The sequence below is a fragment of the Gavia stellata genome, chromosome 21 (assembly GCF_030936135.1).
Source record: "Gavia stellata isolate bGavSte3 chromosome 21, bGavSte3.hap2, whole genome shotgun sequence".
Taxonomy (NCBI): domain Eukaryota; kingdom Metazoa; phylum Chordata; class Aves; order Gaviiformes; family Gaviidae; genus Gavia; species Gavia stellata.
The window spans coordinates 15601025-15628209 of NC_082614.1; the positions used below are offsets into that span (position 1 = coordinate 15601025).

General features: G+C 42.3%; 1 protein-coding gene across 3 annotated transcripts; it reads left to right on the forward strand.

Annotated features, from left to right (window-relative positions):
• On the forward strand, positions 1 to 26951 carry KIAA1671 (KIAA1671 ortholog). 3 transcript variants are annotated; one of them, XM_059827511.1, is made up of 8 exons: positions 1 to 303; positions 14947 to 15065; positions 21210 to 21465; positions 23445 to 23619; positions 25685 to 25812; positions 26151 to 26290; positions 26460 to 26542; positions 26915 to 26951. In XM_059827511.1, exons 1-7 carry the CDS (start codon positions 19 to 21, stop codon positions 26536 to 26538), a joined length of 1182 nt encoding a protein of 393 aa, XP_059683494.1. In that variant the 5' UTR covers positions 1 to 18; the 3' UTR covers positions 26539 to 26542; positions 26915 to 26951. The 3 variants fall into 3 exon arrangements, with proteins under 3 accessions (XP_059683494.1, XP_059683495.1, XP_059683496.1); XM_059827512.1 differs by having other exon boundaries at positions 25688 to 25812; XM_059827513.1 differs by lacking the exon at positions 1 to 303 and adding an exon at positions 9034 to 9141.
• Positions 26952 to 27185: the final 234 nt, after the last annotated feature.

Genomic DNA, 27185 nt, shown 5'->3' on the forward strand with positions numbered 1-27185 from the left:
TCTCATCTCTGCTGAAAAATGGATTACCTTGGAGACAAACTGACAGTGGCACAAACTCACATGACCCAGTGGATGGGCACAGTGCGGAGATCCTTACAGGAAGCACTAAATTTAGTCACTACTGCGGTTGCTCATGAACGAACTAGCGGGGAAGGTGGAAGCAGGACTCCCTTCAAGCGAACCTCCTCCTTCAGGCACTTTGCATCCCGGAGCAGAGAGTCCTTCCGAAGGTTTTCAGTGCGGAGTCAGCAGAGGTTTTCCTCTTTGAGGAAGAGGCAGACCAGTTCAGAGCCACCTGAGCTTGTAAGCTATACACCTTTTTGAGACTCTCGAGGTAGATAATGCAATGCAAAAAACCTGGGGTTTGTTGCAGCGTTTTATCTAGTAACAAAACCTGTATCACGCCTGCTTTCCAATTTAAAAATAGCCCCCAAAACACTTCCAGGTTGTGGTGTTTGTCTGCCTGCTCCCAGCCGGTTTGTTTCTGCAGCACAGGTGGATATTCTCATTTGCCAGGGAACACAGTTAATCAAGGTTTTGGGAATGGGGAACAGTGGTGTTGACCTTCTTTAAAGCAACACAGGAAGGTAGGACAAATATTTGTCTAAAATGAGAAAGAGAAAGTTAGTCTGAAACTGCACTCGTGTGTTCACTTCACACACCACAGGTCAGCGTGACTTTTAATGTACATCAATACTTGTAATTTTTCAGTAAAAAAATGCCTGAAGCTAAATTTGTAAAGAGTTAAGCGCTGTCACTCTGCAGTCAATGGTAAATGATCATTATTCTTTTCTTTTATTGAAGAAGAGGTGGTTTTTCTCAGTATAATTGCTACTTTGTCATGAAATAGAGGTTATATGACCAGCATGACTTGAGAGGGCAGGGTGTAATTGCATGGGAGCAAAGGAAAGGTGAAGAGCCCTCGGTTCACCACGACTGGGTGCCATGCAGAGCCCCTCACCCCTCCCTTTTCCATTAAATGCCTTTCCTGGTCTCTGGGTTCTTTTCAGGAGGGATGATCTGTATTAAATGGCATGGCAAAGAGGTGGAGGAAATGCCGGTTGTGCAGAGAGAAGCCCCTTCCCGGGTGGAAGGGGTGCGGGCTTTTGCAGCTGGGCTGGGGTCTGCCACACTCCTTGCAGGCGTTATTCGATGCCCCCTGTTTCTAGTTCCAGCAAATACTGCAAAGCAGCAAGGTTTTTAGGTTATAGTGTGTTGCGAGGTAAATGATTCCCATTTCTCCTGTTTTATTTCATGGAGGGGAGCCTAAACTGGTGATTTGAGTTGTCCCCAAGACTGCTAATTTAAGACTGACACTTGAACCGTGGGAGGTGGGTGTACTGTTCTTGACTTGAGTGGAGTCGGGACCAAAGGCTTGGTACCGGTACGTGGGTAAATCCTGAACAGCTTGCGCTCTGAAGTGGCTAAAATGTTTTGTTTTGGTTTGGTTTTAAACCAAGTAATTATTCATTGTAAGTGTAAGTACATAAAGTTTTGATGAGGCCTCACAGAGGTTTGTTCACTGAATGATGGAAGGTAAAGTTGCATTCCTTGGGCAGGTGTGGTGTTTGTGTATGGACTATTTCCAGTACTTTTTATCAGTTACGGTCTATAGCATTTTTGTCCTAGCTTGCTATTCATCTCCTGTTCGGCTGTACTAGAAAAGAAAATATTGTCAAGTGAGCACAAAAGAATGAAGAGGAAAATATTTGGTAACCAGTGTTACAGTGTTAGCATGGGGAAGTTCTGTTGGTTTCTTTTTTTGAGCTGGTATTTTAGATTTATTAGAATCATCTGAGTAAAAAAAACTTGTTTAAAAGAAGTGAAGACTGACAAATGGAAATGTGGAACCTGCAGAGGGCAACTGTACTACTGTCCTTACGCTGCACTGCTTACAGAGCAGAAGTGGTGAGACACTGGATGGCCTTTCCCGTTAATTCACTGGTGACAGGCACTGGAGCTGCTGTTCCTCAGTTTTGGCAGTAATTTTGCACGTGCTTAGCTTTGTGCATGAATTTGGTTTAACTTGCGCCCAAGTCCTGTGCTCGAACGTAAGGTCTCGGCGCTTGTGAAAGTTTGTAGTTTGTGCCATTGCATCTTCTGCAGAACAACTTGTGAACATGGACCTTGAGCTATTATGTATTTTGCCTGGCTGGAAGAGGGTCCTGGTTTTACTTAGTCCTTGGAGCCACTAACATTTTTCTACAAAAACCTATGGAATTAGTATAAAGCACATAATTCATCATGAACTGACGTGTTTGTTGTTTTAGGGATATACTGTAGAGTAGTCACTCTGTGCTGATACTTCAGCGATGCAATTTTTAAACAAGGAGCAGCCGGGCTCGCTGGCTTGTGAGCCAGCTGCTGCCGCGTGCCCGACACAGCGAGGGCCAGTGGCGTTCAGCTCCTGTCTCTGCTGTCGCTGGTGGCTGCTGGCTGAGAACTTCGCATTGTACAAGACCAAGAAACCTGTCAAAATTCAAGTCAAACAGCACAATTTAAGATAGTGTGAGTAAACTTGCTGCTGAGGTTGAACATGGTGGAAGTGTGAGAGTGCATTCCACTGCATTGATGCAGCTGTCTTTGTCTCCTCTCATGACTTTGGACTTTCAGATTGAATAACCAAAGGAAATAATAGGTTACGATTTGTATGGATCTCCTGTCACTGCTTCAGAGATCTTCTAGAGGAATTAGAAGTACTGTATTTAAAGTATTCATCCATTTATTTGGATATCTGTGACTTTTAAAAAATGCTTAAGCTCAAAAATTGTCTTGTTTTCTGTTTAGTTCTGTACTGAAGTCCCAATCTGATGTTTGTAGCAGCTGTTATGGCAAAGGGCTGATGCTGTGTGTGCTGTCTGCTGGATCCCGCAGTGGGAGAACTTGGGGCTGTTCCATAGGTCTGGCATAGGTACAGTTCCCAACACTTTTAAATATGGGGAAGCTGGCAGGTCGGCACCTTCTTAATAACACACTACAGCGTACTTTAGCTGGTAACTACTGCAAGCTGTGTAGCTGGGAAAGGGCTCGTGGATATCGCAATTTTTTCTGGGCTGTAAGAGATTTTTATCCACTACAGAGGAGCTTTAGGATTGGAGTGAAAGGGATTTGACGTAATTGGTTATTTCCTTGCTGGAGGTCATAAAAGTAGGAATTGGGCTGCAAGAGAGAGGAAATAATTTTCTTTTCCAACACTTCTCTTTAACAGCTCCGGGATTACGTCTTTGCTTTGTTTTTCTGTTCGTACCTTGTCACATTTTCCCTGCTCTGGCAGGGCTGACTCCCTGACCCAACTCCCTCTCTGATGTTCGGTGTTTGTAGCGCCGCAGAGAGGAGGTTCTGCGGCAGGTTCCTTGGGAAGGGAGGCTGGGTGGACATACTTTATTTAAAATGTAATCCTCTAGTTTTTATATGGCAACCAGTCTTTATACACAGGACATTGTGAATTTAATTTGTGCCTTATACAATCTCTTCTAACCTCCACTCTTGCTTTTTTTTTTTTTAAATTTAAATCCATACGCCTTAAATTACACCTAGATAAATAAACGTCTAAAACAGGGCAATCTGATTCTGAATCTAGAGAAAGTACAGCCGTGTTTTTAAGAATTGCATAAAAGCTAGGACAATCCAGGGATAAAATGAGCCTGAGAGCTAGAACTAATATATCTTGTGGTTCTCAAACCAACAGTTGATCAGTCAGAATTTAATATATGCAAATCTGCAAATCACAAACAGGAGTGCAGGCATAATTTTTATTTTAAATACCTCCTCTGGTATATTCAACAGTGGACTGTTGGGAAAAAGATTTTTTGTTTATTATTATTTTTCCCTGTAGTACTCGTATTAATTTCTACACTGAAACGGAATACTTTGTGGTTGCCCTGCCTTCATTCATAGCACAAACCCCTGAGCACACTGTTGTTCTCATCAATTGCTGTTTCCCAGCAAGCTTTTCCTTCCTCTCTTTTGCCTTGTTCATGTAGCCGTATCTTCAAAGCTAGTCATCTGTCCTCTTCGTTTCCACTGAAAGCGAATTTAATTGGTCTGAGAATATTTCCTACAAATAGATGTAAGATAGTGTTCTCATATTTAATTTAAGGAAGAAAGGTGGCACCATGGCCTGAAGAAGCTTGCTGGCTGCTGGGCCCTGCTGTTGTGGGTCACGTGTGGTGAAAACCGTCCGCACAAAATGACACAGGACGAATTTTAATTGCATCGTTATTCTGGCATATTAATATCAGATCTGGGAATCTGTAGCTGAGCTTGCAGAAGTTTTTACTTTACAGTGAAACCTTTTAAATGGAAGCTGATTCTTTCTCCCAGACGTTTTTATTGAGGCTTTTTCCATTTTTCGTCTCATGTCAGCCCTGTGTCTTTGTTGTAATAGGAGCAGAGATACTTTCATTAAACATTACCTCTGTTTTAATCATGGTACTATCAGTCATGTTTCTGTTGCAGGTACGATGCCTGGTTTCACAGCCAGCACCATTAGTTCTAGATCTCCAAGTTTGTTGCCATACAATAAAAACAGGGTAGCTGTTTAATACCCTCCGTTCCTTAGCTATCCCCTTACGCTGCTAGAAAAGTGTGGCAGTTTGTTTCTTTGTAAGAAGTTTAACTACTTTCAGACTGCTAGCATAAACAACAAAGCTGTGGAAAACCTCAGAGGTGTTCCAGGTTCTTTGGGAGGAGATTTTGAAATAGAACAGAAACGATTAATCCTGTGGCTGCTTGGGCTGTAAGGAGCCGATGTGTTTTATGTGAGCTGTTCTGATACGTGCTAAAAATCCCACCAAAGTGCATTTAATTGTGTTTTGCTTTCTGCTGTACTGGTCAGTTGATGAAAATGCTCTTTTGATTCCAGCTAGATCTGACAGCATCAGTTATTTTGTTTGGATTCTGTTTTAATATAGTTCCAAAACGAAGGTGGGAATTGAGCGTTTTGTTTGACTGCACAAGAGCCAGATGTGCTGGGAGGGCGCTTAGTCCTTCAGAGGGTTTTTGTTGCATCTTACAGCCCTCTCACTGTCATCCTCTCTCCTAGAGGTTGAAATTCCCATCCTGTTTTTTTTAATCTTCACAGATGTTCTTTGTAAGCCAATATAAGCTTGTGCAGTCAGCTTGTTTCTTGGAAAAGTTGGTGGACTATCACTTGTTCCACCTGAGCAGGATCCCTCTCCGGCGCTGAGGAGCAGGTGAGGGACCAAGAGGAGCGCTCATAAAACCTGCTTTGAACTGTAGACGTGCCATTCACCTGCGCATCGCCTGCGATTGTAGCTCTGCTTTTAAAAGAACATTGATTGGTACAATCTCTTTTGATTTTACCCCAGGTCTGTCTGCCAATGTTTGTCCTTTATGGTGAACATCCTTTGACAATCTGTTCATAAAAAGAAATTAATACAAGTTGGCATTTTTATTCTGAGCTCGGCTGTTTTGATACAGACCCTACAACAAATAGTTGCTGAACTATTTTGCCCTAGTAGTCACTGAAAGTGCAATGAATTGTGCTCTAAAAAAATTTTTTTTTTTTCAGTACCGTCAGTGAATGGAATTTTATCTTTAAATTTCCAGAGAGCTGTTAGGGTGGCGTGAAGCATGTTTGCAGAAAGCACGCTTTTACAAACGAGTTGTTTGTCTTGTTTCGGGGGGAGGGGGAGGAGTAAAGCTGTTCAGTTTAATTAATGAAGATACAAGGGCCAGTGCTGAAACAGTTCATGCTTTTTCATTCTTAATAACTTTTCTTTGGTTTAACAGGCCATGAACATAGCTGGCAGCATAAATCTGGGCCACAGAACGGTAGTGATGGGTATTTAGTAGACTGCCTTTGTTGTTCCCTTGTTATTTTGACAGGAATAATCACTTAGACAACTTTACTCTGTGATTTTATTTAGGCTGGCTGCAAGGAATTGATTTTTACCATGTTCTTAGAGCATAAGAAAAAAACATAAATGTATTTAGAGCTGGTCATTTTGTGCTCATTCACTTGTTTGTTTTTTTTAAAACCACAAAGTGATAGCAGTTAGCTTTCAGAAGGAAATAAATTGCATTAAACAAAAACATCCCTGAGCACTAGTCAACACTGGCAATCCATTTTAATTGAAATTTTGTAACATTGTGATAGTTTCAGGAAATACTAATGGTGTTTCATTAGCCTCTGTGTATTTTGACTGCTGTCTTCTAAAACATCTTCTAAGTTGTCTGAGGTTTTTGTTTAAACGAGCAGTGCAGTGTTTCCAAAGTCTGCGTTGTTTGTTATTCACTTGTTGTCAAGAAATCCTATCGCTTTCGGTACATCTTTAAATCTAGATTTTCAACTAAAGAGCCCTTTTTCCCAGGAATGTTTGTTTGAATTTTAACTTGTGTCTTATGTGGAAAAACGTTAACTGTGCAGAAGAGCTGTGAAATAAAGTATTTCAAGTAGGAGGTGTTGATTTCAAGCATGTAGCTTTTCAAAAAAAGCAAATATATTCTCTTCCTAGCATAGCAGTATAAAATTGTCTTGTTCTGGCTTGTGTCTCTTGCAACGTTGAAGATGAGGGATCCTGTTCAAGTCCTAGTGCCAACTTTTATTAATGCTGATGAGAGCTGCATATGCCCTCTGGGAGGGAGTGAATTCCTCAGTCTCTGAGGTAGGACAGCACTATTCCGCTCAAAACCTTCCTGATGGACTGGCTGGCGTGCTGCTGGCTCTGATCCTGCTGGGTTTGGTTTCTTGGGGTTTAATTTCTTTTTCGCTTGACTGCCTAAGGCTGAAAAGAAAATTTAGTATGTTGATATAGGAGGGTTTTTAAAGATGTTTCCAACTATTTCCTCTGCTCTGCTTTGGTTTTCTGCTGTCCCACTTCTCAGAGGAAGTACTGTCATGGCTCACTCAGCCCTAGCAAGGTATATATTTAGAATTTAGTTCTTGTCTGCTTTTTGCACATGAAGTCAACCTCTGCTCTATCTTCAGCCTTGCACTGAAACCGCATGATACATGCATGGTGACTGTTCAAAGCAAGTCATAGCAGCTCTATTTTCAGGTTATAAAAAAAATGACAATCTCTAAAACACCTTTGAAATCCTGAATGGAGTGAGGAGGGTAACTTATACGGAGAGTCACTGCAAAAGCAGTGGGTAGATTTCGTTGCATGATGGTAACCAGATTCCTGGCAAAACTAATTTCATCTGGATTAATTTGGCCACATTCTCTGTTGTGGCCAGAGTCAGCTCCGGGTAGACTTTGGGTCTCTCTTTGATGCTGCTGCCTTTCAAATCTTGAGTCTCTCAGCTGGACCTGGCTCCCGGGAAGCACGGCATAGCTGGGTGTCATGAGTGAAACACCCATTAACGGAGGAGAAGCGATTAGCTAAAGACTGGCAAGCAGGGGAAGTCATTTCATCTGTGAAAAGGTGTGGAAAATGCCAGGGTTAGGGGAGCTGTGGTAGTACTCAGGTTGAAGTTTGGACTGGAAAGGCATTGCTGGGAACATGCTGTTTGAACTTGAGTAAATGATTGAACGTGCTGGCAGTGATTTCCTCTGGCTCCTTTGTCATCATTTGCAGCAAACGTTTTGAGCTGGTGTGGCGAGGAGGGTCCCTGTCAGCTCTGCGCTAACCTGCTTGTCAAATCATTTGTAGTGTTTAGGTCTGTCGCTTGGGTGTTTTGGTTAAGGTGAAAATATTTTTACTGTAGCATAAGGCATGTATACATTTCAAAGGGATATATGTTAAGTACAGTGGATTCAGTTTTGTTTCGATTCAGTTCCAATAGACTAAAGCAAAGAGTTTAGCTTCTGAGATTAAGGCTGGCTTCCCTATCAGCAAGGCTGTAGGACTAGTGATAAGGCCTGTCGTGGGTGAAGTATAAAGCTTTTTAAAGGGGAGCAGCTGAGCTAACAGCGTACATGGGATATCGCAGCTCGGGATGTTCTCTGCCCTCTCCACCCGGTTACTCTTGGGTACCAGCTGTTCACAACTTACTCTTGGCATTTGCTCCCTCGGTTAGGGGCTGGAGGGGACGACTGCCCTTCCCCTTATTTCTGCAGATGTAGATCTGCTTTTCGGCAATTTTTGCCTGCCCTTTCTGGGGGAGGGGGTTGGGACTCAGGCCTGTGCATCAAGCTGGGAAGCTATGAAAAGGTGGAGAATGAAACCCGTCACCCTCTAAAAACAACCCATGTTTTATAAGGTAAACGCCGTCAGCTTTTAACATTAGGGATATAATTAGTTGTTGCTTATTGTATCCTAGTGGAAGAGGTAGAGAAAACACATATGGCTGAGGCAGCCCTGGGTTGCATAGCAACAGTGAGGATGTAGAGGCTGGTATCATTTATGAGAACGTTTTATACCGTGGGACTTGGTATGTACTCCACTGCACATGGAAAAATTAAACATTTTACGACTGAAAGGGTTTTTGAGTAGAGCAGCTTGGGTCCTTAGGATGTAACAGTACGAAATATGTTGTGTGTGAGGACTTTCGAGTGCTTTCGGACAGAGGCTGGGGCATGCTTGTGTTTCCCTGGGCGTGCGCTCATCCAGCCCTGCAGCGGCAGCTGCTGCGGTTTGCCACATCAAACCAGCTGGTCCCCTCCAACCTCATCCCAGGAGGGCACTGGGGCAGCGAGAGTTCCTCTTGAGCGGACACCAAGGCTGCTCGCTGCAGTCTCCTTAGCTGCTGGCAGCGGTGGAGATGGCCTGTACAGTGATGTAAAGACCTTAAGGTTATGAGATCGATTAATTCAATTACTTCTGTCACTGCCCTTAGACTTGGTCTCCAGCGTTTGCAAAGTGCTTCCTTGGTTTGGAGATATTTGCTGTGCTGAATTAGGGTATTGGATAGGGCTGGGGAAGTCATCCTCGCATATTGATGCCCGTGGGTGGAGCCTGCACTGGAGGTCTCTTAACTTTCCTCATCAGTGAGGTCAGAAAGAAAACGTACAATTCCTGGAACTGTTTATCTGTCACTGCAGCATGGAGGGTGGGGTTGGAGGCAGAAGGTGCTGCCTTCTGCCTGGGACATTACACTAAGGCAGTTGCTCCTTTCAACAATTTATTTAAATGCTGAGTTGGTAAATCTTCTCGCCTGGTTGCTAGGAGCTAACTGGAGCGTTGGTCTTGAGCCATGACTTACTCCTTGTGGGCAGCACTAATTCGCCGGATAGTAAGTATATATGGAAATCCTAGGGTGCTGATTCCATAAAGTTAGATTTCCCACTTGCTGTATTGCCATTTAGGTACTTAGAAATAAAAAATAATATGGATTGTGAAATCTTGCACAGTTTCCAAGGCCCTCTTTTTGGGGTGGCGTTGGTTGGTTGGTTCTGATACAGTGTTATGTTCTTGATAATTCTGTTTGGGGTCCAAAATACATAGTTTACCTTTTAGTAATAATCCTTAGAATCATTAGAATAACTGTAGAATAATTCGTGTTAGAAAGGACCTCTGGAGGTCATCTAGCCCAGCATCCTGTTCAAAGCAGAGTCAACTATGAAGTAATAGCATAAAATTTTAACAGAATAAGGGGTATTGCCATCTTCCTGGAATATTGCAGGGGAACAATTGGAATGTTTTTCTGGATTTGTAAGGACTTGTAAACTCTCCTTAAGTGCAGTGTCACACTTACGGGGCGGGGGGGTTCTGCATATGGGCAATTTGACCAAACTTCTGACTTCTTTTAATTAAAAAAAAGGGGGGGGGGGGGGGGGGGGGCTTTGCAAGAAATTAGCAAAAATTTGTCTCTTTGAATTTCGTATTAACAAGGCAGATGGTCAAAACTTCATTCCATTGTGCAATTACTTATTCATATTCAATTTATGCCAGTAGATTTTAACTTTTAATTTTTGCACTTCAAGCTGTGGGGTGTCATTTTGTTTGCAAAAGAGACCGAGACATCAGACAGCCAAAGATATTTTTGAAACTGTCTGTGCAGATTCTGACTCATGAGATTTCTTTCAACTGGTATCCCTCATATGCCATGTCTTTATTTCACAGCAGCGCTAAAGAGTTTTTCACATAAATGTCTGCATTCATTCTTAGTTACGGTTAATTTTTGCACTGGTAGGACCAATATTGTGTGTGCATCATTTTCAGGAACTGGAAATTGCAGGAGTAATCAGCCCTGGACTATTGCCAAACCCAGCTTAATTCCAAGGGAGTACTGAAAGAGGCATAATCATAATGTCTCATTTTAGAAGAAGAACTAGAGGCAAATCAGTATACAGCTCGGTTGTTTTATTTCATGTGAAAATTAAGTGGATTTTTTCCTGGCTACTGCTGTAAGAATTACGAAGTTAAAGATCAAAGCATGGAGAATTACAGCATTTGAATACTGGATTGAGAGTAGTATTTATTTGATTGGGGAGATTTTTATGTGATTATAAAACCCAAATTAGGAATCTTCTTATTATCTTGTGTGCTAAGAAGATGCCAGACCCCTCTTTTTATTGCCTTTTCTTTCGAAATGTCTGTTTTTACTGTATCGTGACTATTCTGTTTATCGAGGAAATGGCTGTATCTGGCCTAGCTTCACATGTTGTACACCTCTTCTTTCCATTTTGGTTTCTTCTCCCAAGGGATGCGTAAAGAAGGAGAATGGATCACGGATATTAGTACAAGTTTGTTGAGTTAATAATGGGTGGTTGTCACTTACAGAAAAAAGGGTTTCTGTTCAGAGCGGATCTGGTCTTAAGAGCAACAGAAGTCAAAGCCAGATGTGTTGGTTCTTTATCTTGTAGGATCTCTTGTTCTGTGGAGCTTATACATTAAAAAAAAGAAAATATTATTTTCCTCCCTCTGAAGAGGTGAGCTTTAAATTAGGATTTAGGCTAGGGAACAGAGTATGAAGCAGAAACTGGTCATGTTGGGGAGCAGTACATGTAGGAAAGTATTTCCTTCTTTCTCCTCCCAGTACTTGGGTAAAACTGGCTTTAGTGCACCTTACGGTGCTGCCGGCTGCGTTGCAAGCGCTGCGAGGCAATAGGAAGGGTGCTTTGATCTGTCTTCTGTGGGCTTATGGAAATGAACACGGTCCAGGGCACTGTGGGATGTGTGATATAACGGGTTTGTGACAGACCTGAGCATTGTCGCTCCAGTACATTCAGTAACTCTTACGTTATTTTCCCAATCTGTCATGTTTTAAAGCTTTCGATTTGTAATCCGGGTTTGTTCTTCATTCATGCTCTTTGTCTGTAACACCAAGTTGTTCCAAGTAAAATGTTGGTGCCAGAAAATGCAAATGTATCTGCGTGATCTAATTGGAGTTGCTTGTGTCTAAAAGCATCTCAGCCATAAAACACAATGGTACCTACGGAGAGTTCTCAGAGAATTTGTGTAATTTTGACTGGTGTTTAAAAACCCCAAAAGTTTAATAGCAACTTAATAGCAAGCTTAATAGCTATCCAGAGGGCATGAAAGCTGAAAGAGGATGGAAGTAGAGAAAATTACCCCCTCTGCCCTTTTTTTTTTCCTGACTAGCCTTTGCTGTTTTTTAAAAATAAGCTTATAGTTACTGAGCGTAAACATTTTGAAAACAAAGGGAATGGATTTTTTCCCAGGCACCTCCAAGGTCCCGATGCCCAGTGCTTCCGTACTACCAGAGTCCCTTGAGTCTTTCTGGAGTGCAGTAATGATACAAGAGAGATCTTCAAAAGAAAAGCTAAAACTCATCATTCTTGTGCTTGCTAATAATCACGTACTGGAAAGAATAATGTTTATGGTTTGTTGTCACTTCCTTCTTCAACACACGCCATCTCCTCCAAGCTGCACGGGCTATAAATTGCTTTTCTGCGTCACCGTCGGTCCCCCCAGCTGACACCTCCTCCACGAGCTGGGCAGAGCATCCTCTTACCTCTCCCTATTTGGGTCATTGTTGGTACCTTTTTCTCTCAGCTAGCTGACCAGGTTATCGCACCTCATTAAATTCTCTGCAGTTCTTCTCAGCTGGTAGAAGCCAGAGTCTTTAAATAGTTTAGGCCTAAGGAGCGATTTGTAGACTTGAAAGAATGTTTATTTTTCCAACTAATCATTCAGCCTATTAGAAAGTATGGGTTGAAGGGGATGACCAGGGAATCTTGCATCTTGCACAGTCGTCTTCTGGAATAAGTAGCTTCCTCCAGAAGCAAAATGCAATAACATTACTTGATATAACAAACTAATCTCTTAGAATTTGGAGTGTCTTATTCCTTACATTTAGGCTTTTCAGTTTGTTTTATTGAATTTAAGTTCACAATGTCTCCAGAAGTAGTAACGTTATTTCTTTTTCAGGCTTGTTTTGGTTTTAGCATAGAGAATAGCTATCTGAGTGTTAATTGTGTCATTTTGGTTACAAAACCGCATCTCAAAGTTCAAATATGTATAACATCAAGTAAAATGTTGCCCAAAACTGAGGAATGTGTGCTGATCAGTTTGTCTGCAGTGTAAAATTTTATTAAGAATTACTGAGCCTTCAGATGAGCCATATATTTGCATCTAAATTTCTTTCCTGTTGCTGCCAAAGTGGTATTATCTGGGCTGTGCATGTTTTCTCCTTACAACCATCACATTCATGATAACACTGCACTTGTATAAACAATGTCTCCTAAATGCAGTACACCAAGTTGCTTTTCTGCTGCTCCCATTCCTGTTCCTAAGCTTTTCAGACTATGTTTCTAGCTAGAAACAATGTGAGTAATTGCAAGTAATACAGTGTACACTGTGCACAGAGATAACATGCTTTAGTCGGAGCGGATGGAAAATACCGGCTTCCAACAAAAGGGGTAACACGGTTCTGTCTGTTGGGTCATCTTCTGTTCGTGCATCAAGTGTTACCTGGGGGCACCAGGCAGGGCTGTGGAGGTGGGTGCGCTGCCACGAAGGCTGCCAGGTGCTGCAGATACACCCTCTTAATACAGACACAACTCGTTCTGTGCAGAAAGTGGCAAAATTTGATAAACAGTCCGTACATATTGATTACAAGGATGCAATAGCTTGTAATGTGAGATTGGGATTGGAAAAAAAAATTCCTAACAAGCATCAAGTTGAAAAACCCCTGAACTAGCGTGGACAGTAGGGAAGAAGGCGAGAATGATGATTTGCATTTGTTAGTGCCTTTCCTAGAAGTGAATCAACTTGCCAAAGGTTACCTGGCCACCAAGTGACAGCAGAAGGCTGAGCCCAGGAGTGCTAGCTTAGCCCTCGCTGCAAAGCATGAAATCCTGAAGCTGCAGAGGGAACTTGTGGAAAGCAAAATATACGCCCGAGCCAAGTAGGAGGAAATGCCCTGTGGTTTCTAAGAAATAGAAGGCTATTTCCCCTGCCACTCACCTAGCTGTTAGATGAAGTGTGTGCCTTGCTGGCGGTTGAAAGCTTGTACCTGGAATGGACTGAAAAAATGTAAGAACTCGGCTTACATCTGGACACACACTTATATATCTATATGTAAAGTTTCAGAATTACTACCAGTGAATTATTAGGCTGTGGGAACGTCTGGAAGATGAAAAGCAGGAAACTTCTGTTCCTTGTAACTCACAAACCAAGGCCCTGTTTTACTTGAGTATTATAAATTGAGAATTTTACTTTCGTCTAGCAATGGTGCATTGTAATAGTTGCTCGTTTCACTCAGCATTAAAACAGACCACTTTGTCAGCAGCAAAGAGTATGACAGAACTAGAGGGTGGCAATGGCTGACAGTGCGGTTGGGGAAACAAGCAACTGGTTACAAAAGATGCAAGCATTGTAGGACTTCTTCAGGAGCCAAGTATCTGTATTGGTGAATTATCCTTAATGTCAATATTTTTATAGTCTCAAGGCAGCATTCTTTAGGTTGACAAAATTAAGGACACAAGAAAACATGCAATCTCTTTTTTTTCCCAGTAATATTAAGGAATCCCATTTCAGTGTGTGTGCTGCCTGAAGTGAAAGAAATGTGCTGGTACTTTCCACCAGCGGGTTCTGCTGGGGGGGCTTGAGGGATGGGTGGGTGGTGTGTGTTGGGGTTTTCTCCCTTTTTTTTTAAAGAGAAAAAGCGTAGGACAGGTGGGAAGCAATGTAATCTGCTGTCAGATGAGATCTTCATAAGCAAAGTTGAGATGGCACTGAAAGCCATACTTGTATTTGTTCAGGATAATGAATACGAAAGGGGCCAACATTTAATTATCTACACACAATGTATTATTTCAGTAACTATCTAACTTCAGTGCGTAACTCAATACGACTGCAAAACAAAAGGTGCGACAGTGCTATATTCTGGAGCGTATTAACATTGGTCTGCTGCAGATCTAGGGTGCCAGCAGCAGCGGCTGACCCATTTCTCTCCCTGGAAGGGAAGGGTGCTCAGATGCACTGTTTTCCTCTTCTGAAAGTAGCAGATCTATGAAGTAAAAATACTTAAGAAATGAGAGGTCAGCGTAGAACACAGAAAAACCACCGTGGTCTGTCCTTCTACGTTGTACCTTGTGTTTGAACTTTACATGAACACACATCAATTTGTCAAAGGCTTTCTAGTGTCTGGCACTGTGCTTATTTATTTATGTATTTATGCTTTTTATTTTGCATGTCTTCCAAAGAAAGAGCTAAAAAGAAAAAAAAGGTCCTTTTATTAAACCCAGGAAAGGAGCAGCAGAATTGATGTTTCCCTTGTATGTTGGGGAGATTAAATTTAGTCCCAGCAGAAATCTTTGTGTTTGTGTAGGTGCTTCTAAAAATTTTGTGCAACCTGAGATAGGAATCATCTTAAAGCAATGTGGAGTTCCTAAAACCAGGGAGTCGGTTCCGGCCTCTAGAACCAGTTATTTGCCCGGGAAAACAGTGCTCGTTTTATAGAGAATTGTTGTTCTGAGTTCATAGCCATTTTCCATGTTTAAGTTTATTCCCAGTTTTATGTTGCCCAAGTTTAATTGGTAGGTTCAAAACCACTATTGCAAATAAAATCCGTTAATCATTCAGCCAAGGGCTAGAGGAGTGCTGACATGTTGCAATTGCTCTGTTGCAGGATCAGCTGAAGCAGTGCTTCTCCAGACAGCCCTCGGGAGCGAAGGACACAGACACGCTCGTGCAGGAGCCCGACAGCCAGTACGGCACCTGGCACGAGCAGCGGCACAGTGGGGACAGGTAAGGGTGAGCAAGGTCCCCTCTGCCGTGCCCGCAAGCTTTTACCTAGCTGAGTAATGAGAAGAAACCGTTGGTTTGGGTGTGTACGCGTGCGCGTGTGTGTACATGTGTGGGGTTTTTAAAGTTGCATGCTCAGTTTCAGTGACTATACAGTTTCTTTAGTCTATATGTGAAGAAATATTTCTTTAATATCTGCAAATTGCAATAAGGTGTGAAATTTAAACTCCATCCTCCAGTAAGAATGCAGTGTCACCGCTTTTTTTAAGCAATGACAAAACCAGCTTGGACTGGAATAGACTTAACAAGTCCGCTGGTACGTGAAACACAAGTTAGGTGTTACTTTTTAGTGCTAAAATGGTAGAAAGAAGGTATGGGAAAAACATTTTTTCTCCATAAATACACCAAATGGCTTTGACTAGATTAACATAGGTAGTAAAACCTTTTTTATGCTTTATATTTATGTCATTATAATTATAGTTAGAAATGTCCATTTTGACATTTAGAAAGTGGTTACCTGCTTGTGTGCTATGTGCCTCTGACAGGTAGAACTAGGGTTCTGGGAAGATTTTGCTAAAACTAACTGATTTCCTCCCTCTCAGGCAGTTAAGGAAGTGTCTGATTATGGTTAGACAGGGTAGGCTAACAGTTTTGGGCTTTGTTTTGTTGCTTTGGGGGTTTTTTGTTGTAAATTTGATCTCTCCCATAGCAATTAACATTGCCTTAAAAGCTGTGCTACTAGATAGGCTGAATGGCAAAACCCGTTGGGAATGGGTGCCCTGAGCGCCAGGCACCCGCTCTGACGGTGGACTGATGCACGGTGCACCTCTCGGCGCGTCCCGGTAAACCTTGGGGTGCGATGGCCACAGCTCGCTCACTCTGAAGCATTGTGGTGTGGTGGAGGATGAAATGGAGTATCAGTTGAATGAAAGATAGTATGACTGATGCTTTTCTGTTATTAAAATGATTTAATGAAATAAACCTAGAGCACTAAAGTGTGAGGTTTTTTATAATTGACACCTATTGTGTAGGTTATAGCTTGATCTGCACTGTTTGAGCCAATATCTGATCTGCTCAGTGTAGTATGAAAATAGCATTTAATCTGGTTTTTTTAATACTATACTTGTTGAGATTTTATAGCAGACATTAATGTCAATTATGTTTGGTGTGTTCTGCGCTTGAGAACTGTGCATTATAAATATTTTATTGCTTATGAAATCAGGGCAGCTTTCAGCTTGATGTTCAGTGAGCCGAGTGACACGCCAACAGTGACATCCAAGTCTTCTGTAAAATTAACTTTGATTTCGGTATGTTATAGACATTTTCTGAAATCAGTTTCTTAACAAAGGTGCTTGTCTTGGCTCCAACGCAGACAGCGTTTCAAACCTGGAGGATTCTTCCTGGTTAGAAAAGCTCCACCTAAAAATTCTGGTTTATTGAAGTATTGAACTCTTAACCCCCATGTCCTGGAATTTTGTTTCCACCGTAACAAATGTTTAGTTTTTTCTTTTCTTACAGTGTAATGATGACAGTATAGTGACCTTTCAGCATTTTGCCACCCCCTTGCTCTGCTGTAGCTTGACTTACAGTTCATTGCAGGGGAGTTACTGGTGTATTAATTCAAGCACTTGGAGAGAAATGAGGGTAACATACTTTTAAATATTAAATTTATAATGGAAATCTTCCTGGAATATACTGAAACTGCAGTTTATTTTTTATGAAGTAGAAGCCAGGCCAAGTGTAGGCGCTCTCCTCCTCTTGCCATGGGTGATTCGAGCACATCTCTGCGTTCGGCCGCTGCCGAGGCAGTCGTCTCCTCCTCTGCTCGGCCCAGAGGCAGGAACTTGCAGGAGACTTTGATAATTCCGCTTTCCTGTTTTGCCTGGCTCACTTCCCTTAGACTTTATATCTTGCCAGCTGCACGGCCCTTGGTGTTGCATTCCTCACGCACCCCGATACGCCCTCGCAGCCGGTGTTTGGCCATAAGCTGAACCACACTGAGAGAGCGCCGGGGGAATGGGCACTGTGACTCGCTTACCTGCGTCCTGGGAGGGCACCCGGGGAGCAAACGGGGAACACTGCAGGGGGAACAAAGCAATGTCACCAGCCTGCTGCTGCTCTGTGGGAGGAACTTCCAGTTTCTGGCATTTTCCAGTATTTGAGTCGTGAAGCGATTATTTTAGCCCCTTTAGGAGTGTTTCATTAATGCATCTGTGAATGAACTCATTTTCTCCAAGAGAGGAAGAGAACTTTAAAATAAAAAGCCATGACTACCTGGCAACAGGATAAACGTGGTCCTTTTGCTAGATCTGCTTCCAGGGAGGTGGAGGAAGGATTGTTTTCAACTGGAAGTTAGTCACTGCTGGAATAAGCGTAAGGGGCTGCTCTTGGCTGGTTGCAATGGGCTTTGGCAAATAACTTCTTCGAATGGAAGGAGACTGTTTAATTTGGAGGTGTTAATTGGCTTTCTCTTAGCTTGTCTAAAATGTTTTATTTTTATTTTTTTCTCAAGTGCTTTAGTAAGCTTTTCCAAGTTGACATCATACATAGAAAGTTCTTGCTTTTAGATCAGAACAGTTCTCATAATAAAAAACAATTCTCTTTTATAGAAAAGGGATTGTGTTTTTTAGATGATGGATCTATACAGCTCTGACTTCAGAAGGTTTTAGCTATTTGTTTCTTCAAATCCTTGAAGTTAGACTGCAACAGAGTTTTGGAAAAGAAAACCCACTATAGGGTATCAGCTACCTGTAATAGATGGGAATCTGCAGTTACAGAATATAAAAGCACATTTTAAAATGGACATCACTTCTTGTGTGATGCCCTAGGCAAGTCGTGAGAGCTGCCTTTTGATTCTGACTCCTCAGCAGTGTTACTGTAAAAAGCAGGATTCCTTTACTTTTTGACTCGTAATATCACACGATGAAGCAACACATTCTTTATGGCCTCTTAGCACTGTCTTGCTAAAACTAATTACATTTAATTGCAATTGAAAGTGAAGACTGATCTTAGGTTATTGCATATTTGTGATAACCATTCTGCTGCTATTTGTGTGCAGTACATGAAGGATGATTTTTCAGAGAAGCAAGTGTCTGTAAACGACACCCGTTGAACATTGTTGGTAGCTTACGGATATGCTCATAAAACTTGAAATCTTACTGAAGTGATAGAAAAAGGCGCATAATACATTTCAGTAATGAGAACTGAAAACAGGTTTTAAATTTCAGTGTTTGACCCTTACTCTGAAGGGAATTTTTCCCCCTAATTTGCTGTTCAGATGGAAAGAATCCACTGTGCATAACAGAGTGTTTGTGCTCAAGTCATCCTTGCCTCGTTTAGCGATTAGCTGTGCTACAGTGTTTAGTGTGTAACAATGCTGTAAGTGTGCAAGAATTCCGAAGGCAAACCCATTAGAAAGGTTTGTGAATTAGAAACCACCAATCAGTGTAAATTATCTGTATTTCCATCATTGCTTACTCTCAAATATTTCCGTTTGAAAAACTGCGCTGAGTTGTATTAGCTGAAGCCCTGGGATGTAGAAGCAGAGAGGCTTTCTGGAGATGTGCGAATCAGACAGGATCCTTTGAATATATATTTTCATTTCCATGAAAGGTGACAAGGCTGCAGATTGTCCTTTCTCTCTACATTCTTCCATATTCTAGTGGAACTAAAGCCTAACGCTGCAGATACCAAGTATCATTCGAAGCAAAAATACTGGATGAAAACTTCCCCCTGGAGCTCATTAGTACCATTTCTTAATTATCCTGGGGCCCACTGCTGAAGGAGGGAAGAGGCATTCACTCTACTCCTGTGCTGGAAACCCTCTGTGCAGTGTTCGCTCTGCCAGACTGGAAATTATATCATGTATTGCTGCTTGATAGAAGCTGTTACTCAACAGTAGACTCCTGAGTGTTTTCCTCCCAAGATTGCTATCACTGTGGACTGTACCAAATACTAAGGTCTATTGTTTAAAAAATGTGCATATATTCATACATACATGTTCAGATTTTTTTTGTTTTAGAACAGTTTTCCTAGATACTTGCTCAAGAAAAGGTGCTTAGTAACAAAAGGCTCTTGTTAATCAGAGAAAAAAAACCCTGAACTCCTTAAATACTTTAGGTTTTGGTTTTTAAGCTAGAAAGTCCTAAAATCAGAAGCCAGACAGCCCTGTTTTTACCGAGAGTAGAGTCTTACTGTGTTTCCTACAGTCTCCTGCTGCTTAAAGGAATACTCAACCTCCGTGACAAAGGGAGACATGTAACTGTATACAGCTTTCAGTCCTGACACTCCAAGTCCTTTCTGTTAGTCTAGGCAAAGGGAGGATTTCTAGGAATGCACTGGGAGCATCGCACCACTGGGGTGCAGGTCCTGCCGCCCTCGGTGCTCTCCCCGAGCACCCCGAAAGCCGCTGCTCTAAAGCCCTGCCTTAGGGTGCCACCTGCTGCCCACCTCCCCCTTCAGCTCCTCCTAGCATCCCTGAAAGAAAAAACCTCTGGCTGGCTGGATGGGCAGCTCTCTCCGAAATACACCCTGAGACAAGAGAGAAGCTCTTAAGGAAGTGGGTGGTTGACAGAACCCGTTCTGCAGTTGCGTGGGCATCTCTCAGGTTAGTTTCCATGCTATGAATCAGTGTGGTGGGGGAGCACGGGGTGTTTGTCCCTACTGCCGTCCCCAGTCCAGAGGCACTGGTTCAGCCTCTCCCCTGCAGAGTTTCTGTAGGGATTTCCAGCCCTCTTCTTGCCCGTTTCCAGTCCCCTTCCCTGCCAGTTCACTCTTGGCATGCTTTAAAGTCACCTACTCCAAAGCGGGCAGACCTCCTGCCTGGCAGGAGGGAACCGATGAGCCTGTAGCACTTCTATGTGATTGCATCATTGCTTAAAAACTGCTAAACTCCCCGGGGGGATCTGATCCACCTAAACTAGCAATGTCCTCTCTCCTCTTTCACATCTTGGCAATTACGGTTCACTGGGTAGTGTTGCTTGTGTTCCTTGTCTCTTAAGGACCAAAACTAGAGGCAATAAGAGAAACAAAATCTGATACAGCTCTAGTGGAGGAGCTGCTGATCTCAGGATAGCACCAACAGAGACGCTTCTTTCTGTCAGGACACAAGGATGCACTTCTTAAAAATCCGATGTCTATTAGCATCGAAAAATTGCATCCCAAAATGTTTAAATCCTCTGCACTGCGGATGATGCTTCAGTTTCCTTGGAGTCATATGAAATGGAAATTACTCGCACCTGCTGCTCGATATGCATGGAGCACATACTGTGTCGCAGGAGCTGCCGTGGCAGCTGGGGCCATTCCCAATGCACTCACATTTTCTTCAGGTCCCAAAGTGTATACACAGCCTTATTGTGATTTCAGAAAGTGCGCATACAACTTTTGTATCTACCATATATATATACACACACACATATATATACACACAAAGATGAATATGAACTAAAATAAATATAATACAAATATAATTTATATATTAAAAAGTGCCCTTCTAGGGAAAAGATGGGAACATGAACAACAGAGGTGTTTGTAAGGTGTGCTCTTGAAAGGGCGGCAAGTAGCTTGTAGTGTCCTGCAGGAATTCACTTACAGTAAAAGAGTATTTATAAGCATTTATAGGTATTTAAGATAGTTTTGGATGAGCAAGGAGAAGAATCTTTTGACCGTTACTCTTTGCTTGAGGCCTGTAAACAGGGTATTACCCTTCACAATGTTTTCACATGTATACAGTGCCAAAGTGTAAGGTCTGCTGCCATTACGTATCAAATGGGCAAACTGCTTAGGGCTTTTAAGCAGCTTGCCTGTTTCCCTTGTCTTGTTTGCATGTATACGTTTGAAGGGGTCTTTGTGCTGGGGAAAAGAAACCCCAGGCAATAGAAGCATGTTACAATCAAAGTATTACAGTTTTTCTGCATACTTGCATTATTCAATACACTGTAAATCCCCGTGGGTAGAAAGTCATGATAATGAAAGTGATCCACACCCTTGCTGCTGGTACCTGCTGCCTCCAAAGATGCCTTTGTTACTTGTAGCCGTTGTTTCAGTCCTACCTTTATTTATCATCTGCTGAGTATGTGTGATCCAAACTATCCTTGCACGTATTTGTTTACCCTTAAGTCTCATAGATTTCATTTCCTTAATTTGCAGCTTTGTGCCCGAATCTCCTTTCTCGGAAAACGATGTCGTTTCGACGAGAAAGCAACCTCCAAATAGCCACCCGTCTTCACTGTCCTCTCAAACGGAACCTGCCTCCCTGGTTGATCACCATGACTTCTCTAAAGACCGAAGGAGCACAAGTTTGGACCGTTCTAGCACTGACATGGACTCTACTGATGGGACTGACTTACCTCCTCCAGGAGACACCTACCCTGATGAAAAGACCACTGATTTCTCTTTCATTGATGTAAGTTACCATAATGGGAAACAGAAGTTCTCCTTCCATGTTACCTGTATTGTTACCTACGCTAATCACTGCAAAGCAATGTCTTCTGGAAACTTTGCACTCAATCTTCCTCTGATTTTCCTTTATCACATTGAATTTTCCAAGGTGACTTCCTGCCTGAGAAGTTTTAAGATCAAAGCTACAAAGTTCTTCTAGTTCCTGTAATGCTTAGGTTCTGAGGGATTCCAGGAAGCTATTGGCCTTGGATAATGTCTGCCAGTGGCTTAATAAAGTTGCTGTTTCTCTTTCTGCTCCTCAGTGAGCTGTAACAGAAGTGTTAAATGGCTCTATGAACATGGGAAACATAGTTAAGTAACAGAAATAGCTAGTGACTGCTGTGCTATAAGCCATGCAGACTTAAGGCTATAAAGACATTTGCTAGTATTTTTCTTATTTACAATTGATCTCTTTCTGTAGTAGCTTACAATTGCATTTTAAAGGATTTTTTCATACTTAAGAATCTTGCAGCTAGTATAAGAACAGTAACTTCTGGCTATGCACTGTAGTTTTTCAGTATAGCATCTAGAAAGTACTGCTTTTTCTTTAGTAAGAGTTGGTGTGCTTTTTTTTATTATATAACATCTAGTAGCAGATATATTGGTAAGTGCCAGATTCCCAACATAAATGGATCATGCAGCTGCCAGGGGGGTCTCAGATACACTGCCCTGCCTGTTGAAGTGCCATAAGGCCTTTTGAATTGAGGAGTAGACTGCTCTGTAAAACGTAGGAAGGATGCAAGCAGGTTTATGCTGGAGGCAGTTTGGTCTGGTGCAGCAGAATTGTGTTAAAATCACAGCTGCTTCTTGCGTGGGCTGGAAAGTGCCTCCAGCCAGCTCTGTTCTCTGCTGGTGTTGCCATCTATGGGGAACTGCAGAAACCTGTGTTTTGCCAAAGTAGGTGCTGCTCTCATCTTCCAGCCCACGCTGGCTCTGAAGCAGAGGCCGCGTTTGGTGGTCCATTGCTTTGAGATCCCTAACTGCATGTGCCTTGGACTTGGTATCAGTTAATAATCCTCTGGCAGGATATCCCAAGTGCACTTTTTGCTCTGTAAAGGAAGCGTTAGTAGCCTAGAACAGCACGGGTGGCATTTTGTCTCTGTCCGTCAGGGTTCTGCAGGTAGTGATGGCCCTGTATTGTGCTATTCCCTGGACAGCTAAAGGTGTCTCTTTAAAACATTAATAGCTTCAAGTACTGCTTGAAGTTTATTCTTGATCTGCAATCTCTTGAAAAGAAATAAAAACACATCTTCCAAAGAAGAAGAGGAGGCTCAGTGATGTTTGCTGATTACAGGCAAGTCTCTAACAACAAATTGCTTTAAATAAATAAATGAATTACAGCTCCTTCTTTTGCTCTGTAAATGTTAGTCTCTTGCCGTCACACACAGGGATGGATGGTTTTGAAATGACTGATCACAGAAATTTTCTGAATGCCGTGACACTTAACTTGCAGTCTCCTTATTACTGGTGAGCGGCTTGAAATGTCTGTGGATGGCAACCCGTCAGAACAATGAAATTACAGCACTCTACTACAAGAGAATTTTGTATAGTTGCTCTTTTTAGATCCCAGTCTTCTTATTGGCCTTCAGCTGTTACTAGCTAGCAAGGCCTGTATTCCTGAAACACTCTAGGAACTAAAATCCTATTTATTGCAGTTATTTTTTTATTAATTCAGTGAAAATAATTCATGCAGATCAGACATCCACATCCAAGAGAGATCAAAGAACCAGCGTTGCACCCAGCTAGCCACAGTGTAGCATATCCTCATCATAAATTCTCTTCAATATAGTTTTAAGTAACTACAAGAATAATCATCAGACAAATATATATAGTTTAATTAAACCGAATGGGTTAATGCATTAAAGTAGGTTGGGAGATCATTATGGAGGAGATGACTTTTATTTTCAGGCTGATTAAAAGTAAGGGCTTTGTTTCTTTTTATAGCAAACCACTATTCTGGACTCCAGTGCACTGAAAACTCGTGTACAGCTCAGCAAAAAGAGACGCCGTCGGGCTCCTATTTCCCACTCTCTTAGAAGAAGCAGAGGGCTGGAGTTTGAAAACAGATTTTCTTTGACGGAAGAACCAGATAATACCTGGATGTTTAAAGATTCCACAGGTATCCCTCAACTATCTGAAATAATTAGCCGTAATCAACTTGGTTGTAAGGGCAGGAATTTCTGAATGGTGTAATATATTTGAAGTTGCATCAAGGTTTAACAACAGCTTCCTTCTCCCACCTCTGGGTCATGCTCTAAATCAAGGCTTCCCCTCCATTCCTTGGAGCCTTTGGAGTGAGGGAAGCCTCAGTAGCCAGACCTACAGAAGACCAGGGCGAAGAAGAGCTTCGATGCAATTTCCTTTAGCTTCTGGCTGCTGACTTAAGAGAATTTTGTTCTCTGGAAAATACTGAGTTTAGAAACTGCTGTGGTTGGATGCATGCTCTAGCACATTCTTTGTATCTAAGCCTGTGTGTTATTGAGAAGAGCAACTGTAATTGTTCATATTCTATAGGTGCTTATAAATATTCTTTCCTTCTAGCATCTCTAAGTACTACAGGACTAAAGAGGCCTAGTGAAGAATAAATCAACTCCTTCAAATCCATTCTATTAAAAATGTCCCCCTCCTGGCCTGTCCTGTTCGTTAGGATGCAATAAGGAAAGGCATCAGGCATTGAAAATCCTTGCTCCTGGAAGTGAATGAATGGCTTAATGCACGCACTCATTATAGATCCACGATTTAGTACCTGTAGCACTTTGGTGCTATGATGATACGTGCTGCAGATATCCTTTTGATATTTTCTGAGCAGAGGAATTACTAGTGTTGCAGCCTGTTCTTTAGAGAGGTTGGTGATATTTTTGTAAATGAGGGGACCTATTAAAAAAGTCAGGTTTGTGACCTGCCATTTCTGCTTTCCCTTAAAGCCTGTGAATATAGGGAAGAATGTGTGATCAAACTCATCTCTTCCGTAGCCTCCTAATTAATGGAAGGGCTGTTACCTCTGTGGTGGTTGCTTTGGTGTAGGTCTAACAGATTTAAAATACTTTGAAGACTTACCTTGATAAGAAATGCTGTACTGGAAGCTGGAGTGTATTATGAACCAGCATTATGAGCCAGCAGTGTGCCCAGATGGCCAAGAAGGCCAGCAGCGTCCTGGCCTGTGTCAGAATCAGTGTGGCCAGTAGGAGCAGGGAGGGGATCGTGCCCCTGTACTCGGCTCTGGTGAGGCCGCACCTCGAATACTGTGTTCAGTTTTGGGCCCCTCACTACAAGAAGGACATTGAGGTGCTGGAGCGTGTCCAGAGAAGGGCGACGGAGCTGGTGAGGGGTCTGGAGCACGAGTCTGATGAGGAGCGGCTGAGGGAGCTGGGGGTGTTCAGTCTGGAGAGGAGGAGGCTGAGGGGAGACCTTATCGCTCTCTACAACTGCCTGAAAGGGGGTTGTGGTGAGGTGGGTGTTGGTCTCTTCTCCCAAGTGACAAGCGACAGGACAAGAGAAAACGGCCTCAAGTTGTGCCAGGGGAGGTTCAGGCTGGATATTAGGAAAAATGTCTTTACGGAGAGAGTGGTGAAGCACTGGCAGAGGCTGCCCAGGGAGGTGGTGGAGTCACCATCCCTGGAGGTGTTCAAGGGACGTGTGGACGTGGCACTGCGGGACATGGTTTAGTGGGTGTGGGGTTGGGGTGATGGTTGGACTTGATGATCTGACAGGTCTTTTCCAGCCATAGTGATTCTGTAATTATCGACTAAGGACTATGGTTGCGTGTAAAGGCAACCATACCATTTAATCTTTCCCTGTAGTATGCAGGCTTCTGCTACTCAGCCTCTTTGTATCAAAGCCCTGCTTTGAGCAGGGGGTGCACCAGATAACTTTCAGATGTCTCTTCCAATCTAAATTAATCTCAGTTGATCACAGAACGTGAGACGTTTAGAAGCAGCAACATTCATTACATTAGGAGTACCTTCTGCTCCCTCATCTCTGTCAGAAAGAAATCCTTCTGTTGCTGAGTACTTAATGTTTGTTGCTTTGATCTCTATTGAAGCATTGAACCCACTCCTGTGGTGCGTTAATATGACTCCTAATACGTTTTTGAATGGAAGGAGAGATCTAGAACAAGGTATAGATCAAAAGCCTGCTGACCAATGTTTTTTTCCCCTCTGCTTTTCTTTAAAACAATGAATTAGAAGAGAAGAAAACTATGCAACAGGAAGATTCTGATGAGGAAGAGAAGATACAGCATACTGCGAGATCGTCCTCTGTACAAGCTCAGAGACTTCCCGTATTTCCAGGAATGGACCACTCCGCTCTCAAGGTGAGCATAGGCAGAACACATCAGATGAGAGTTAGACCAGATGCTCACCGTGAAGATGACCCCGCTGTTTGTGGGGGGTGGCTGTGATAAAGCCTTGCAGTTATCTTTCTCACTTTTAACTGCTGGTTAGAAATATTAAGTGATTTGGAAAAAAATCAGCTTTGCCATAGCAAACGTGCTTTCAATACTGCATAGGTTTATAAGGAATCCCTTCACTGATTTCAGGCATGGATTTTTTTGTTGTTGTTTTTATAAATCTGAGTTATTTGTTTTGCATTCCAAAAAAAGTCTGAATGCTGCCTTAAAAAGGAGCTCTTTTCTTTATTTTTATTTTTTAGGCCCAACTGCGGAAAAGACAAGAGTCTGAGAGTCCTGGTGAAGTAAGTTCTGCTCAGCTGTTCAAATCCCCTAAACCACAACTGCAGCTTGGAACTCCTGGTAGCAGACTGCTGCCCTCCAGCGTAGAGAAGGAGGACAGGTGAGAGACTGCCACCAGCCTCAGAAAGATGCTAATACTCGTTTTGGTGGAAAATAAAATAATGCAAGTAGGCTTCCCAAGGCTGTAGGGGAGATTGTATATTTTTGTTTGTTTGTTTCTATAATGAATTTTCGTAATTAAAGAATAAAGAGTATTTTTTGTATCTTAGGTCAGAAGAAAAGTCTCCTCAGTGGCTGAAGGAGCTGAAATCAAAGAAGAGACAGAGCCATTACGAGAATCAGGTTTGAAAAGGTACCTTCTGACAGAAAGAGGGGCTTTGCTAAGTGAAAGTATGCAGTGATAAAAACGCATGTGGAAAATGTTCCCTTAATGTGTATTGTAACAACTCTATAAGCATAAACATTAAAGCAGACTTACTATGAATTTGCACCCAGGAATGTAAAGTAATTCTGTGTTGAGACAGAGCAGTTTTCGTAGAAGTGAAGTTTTCATCCACAGATGATACAGTTCCACTGATTCCCTGCAGATAATTTTCTTTTAACAACTCTACAACAGTAATAGGCATTTGTGGGGACTTTCCTGTTACAGACACTGAGAGGGGTCTGACTGCCTTCTTGACCACGTCATACCATTACTTCAGTTGCTTCTGGTTTTCCTTTCCAGATAGTGATGCTAACTAGAAGAAGATAAAGAAGTCTAACAGAAGCCTTAACTCATCTGAACCTAAAATTCACATGTCATGTTGCTGCTGTTTGCTTCCTGCCTCAACTGCTATGTGCATGGTGCCTTCCTGTTTTGTGGAGAAAGCTGCTTAATATTCATAGTCAAATACAAAGCTGTATCTTTTCAGATATGGGAGGATAGTCACTTTAGACCTGCCTGGAAGAGGAACTGGTGGTTCGTAGTTAGCACTTCAGAAAGTCTTGAAAGATTC

Coding starts and splice junctions, on each gene's coding strand:
- KIAA1671 (XM_059827511.1), top strand. CDS start 19: ATGGATTACCTTGGAGACAAACTGACAGTGGCACAAACTCACATGACC. Junction 21,466..23,444: donor CTGATTTCTCTTTCATTGAT/GTAAGTTACCAT, acceptor TTCTTTTTATAG/CAAACCACTATTCTGGACTC. Junction 25,813..26,150: donor TGGACCACTCCGCTCTCAAG/GTGAGCATAGGC, acceptor TTTATTTTTTAG/GCCCAACTGCGGAAAAGACA.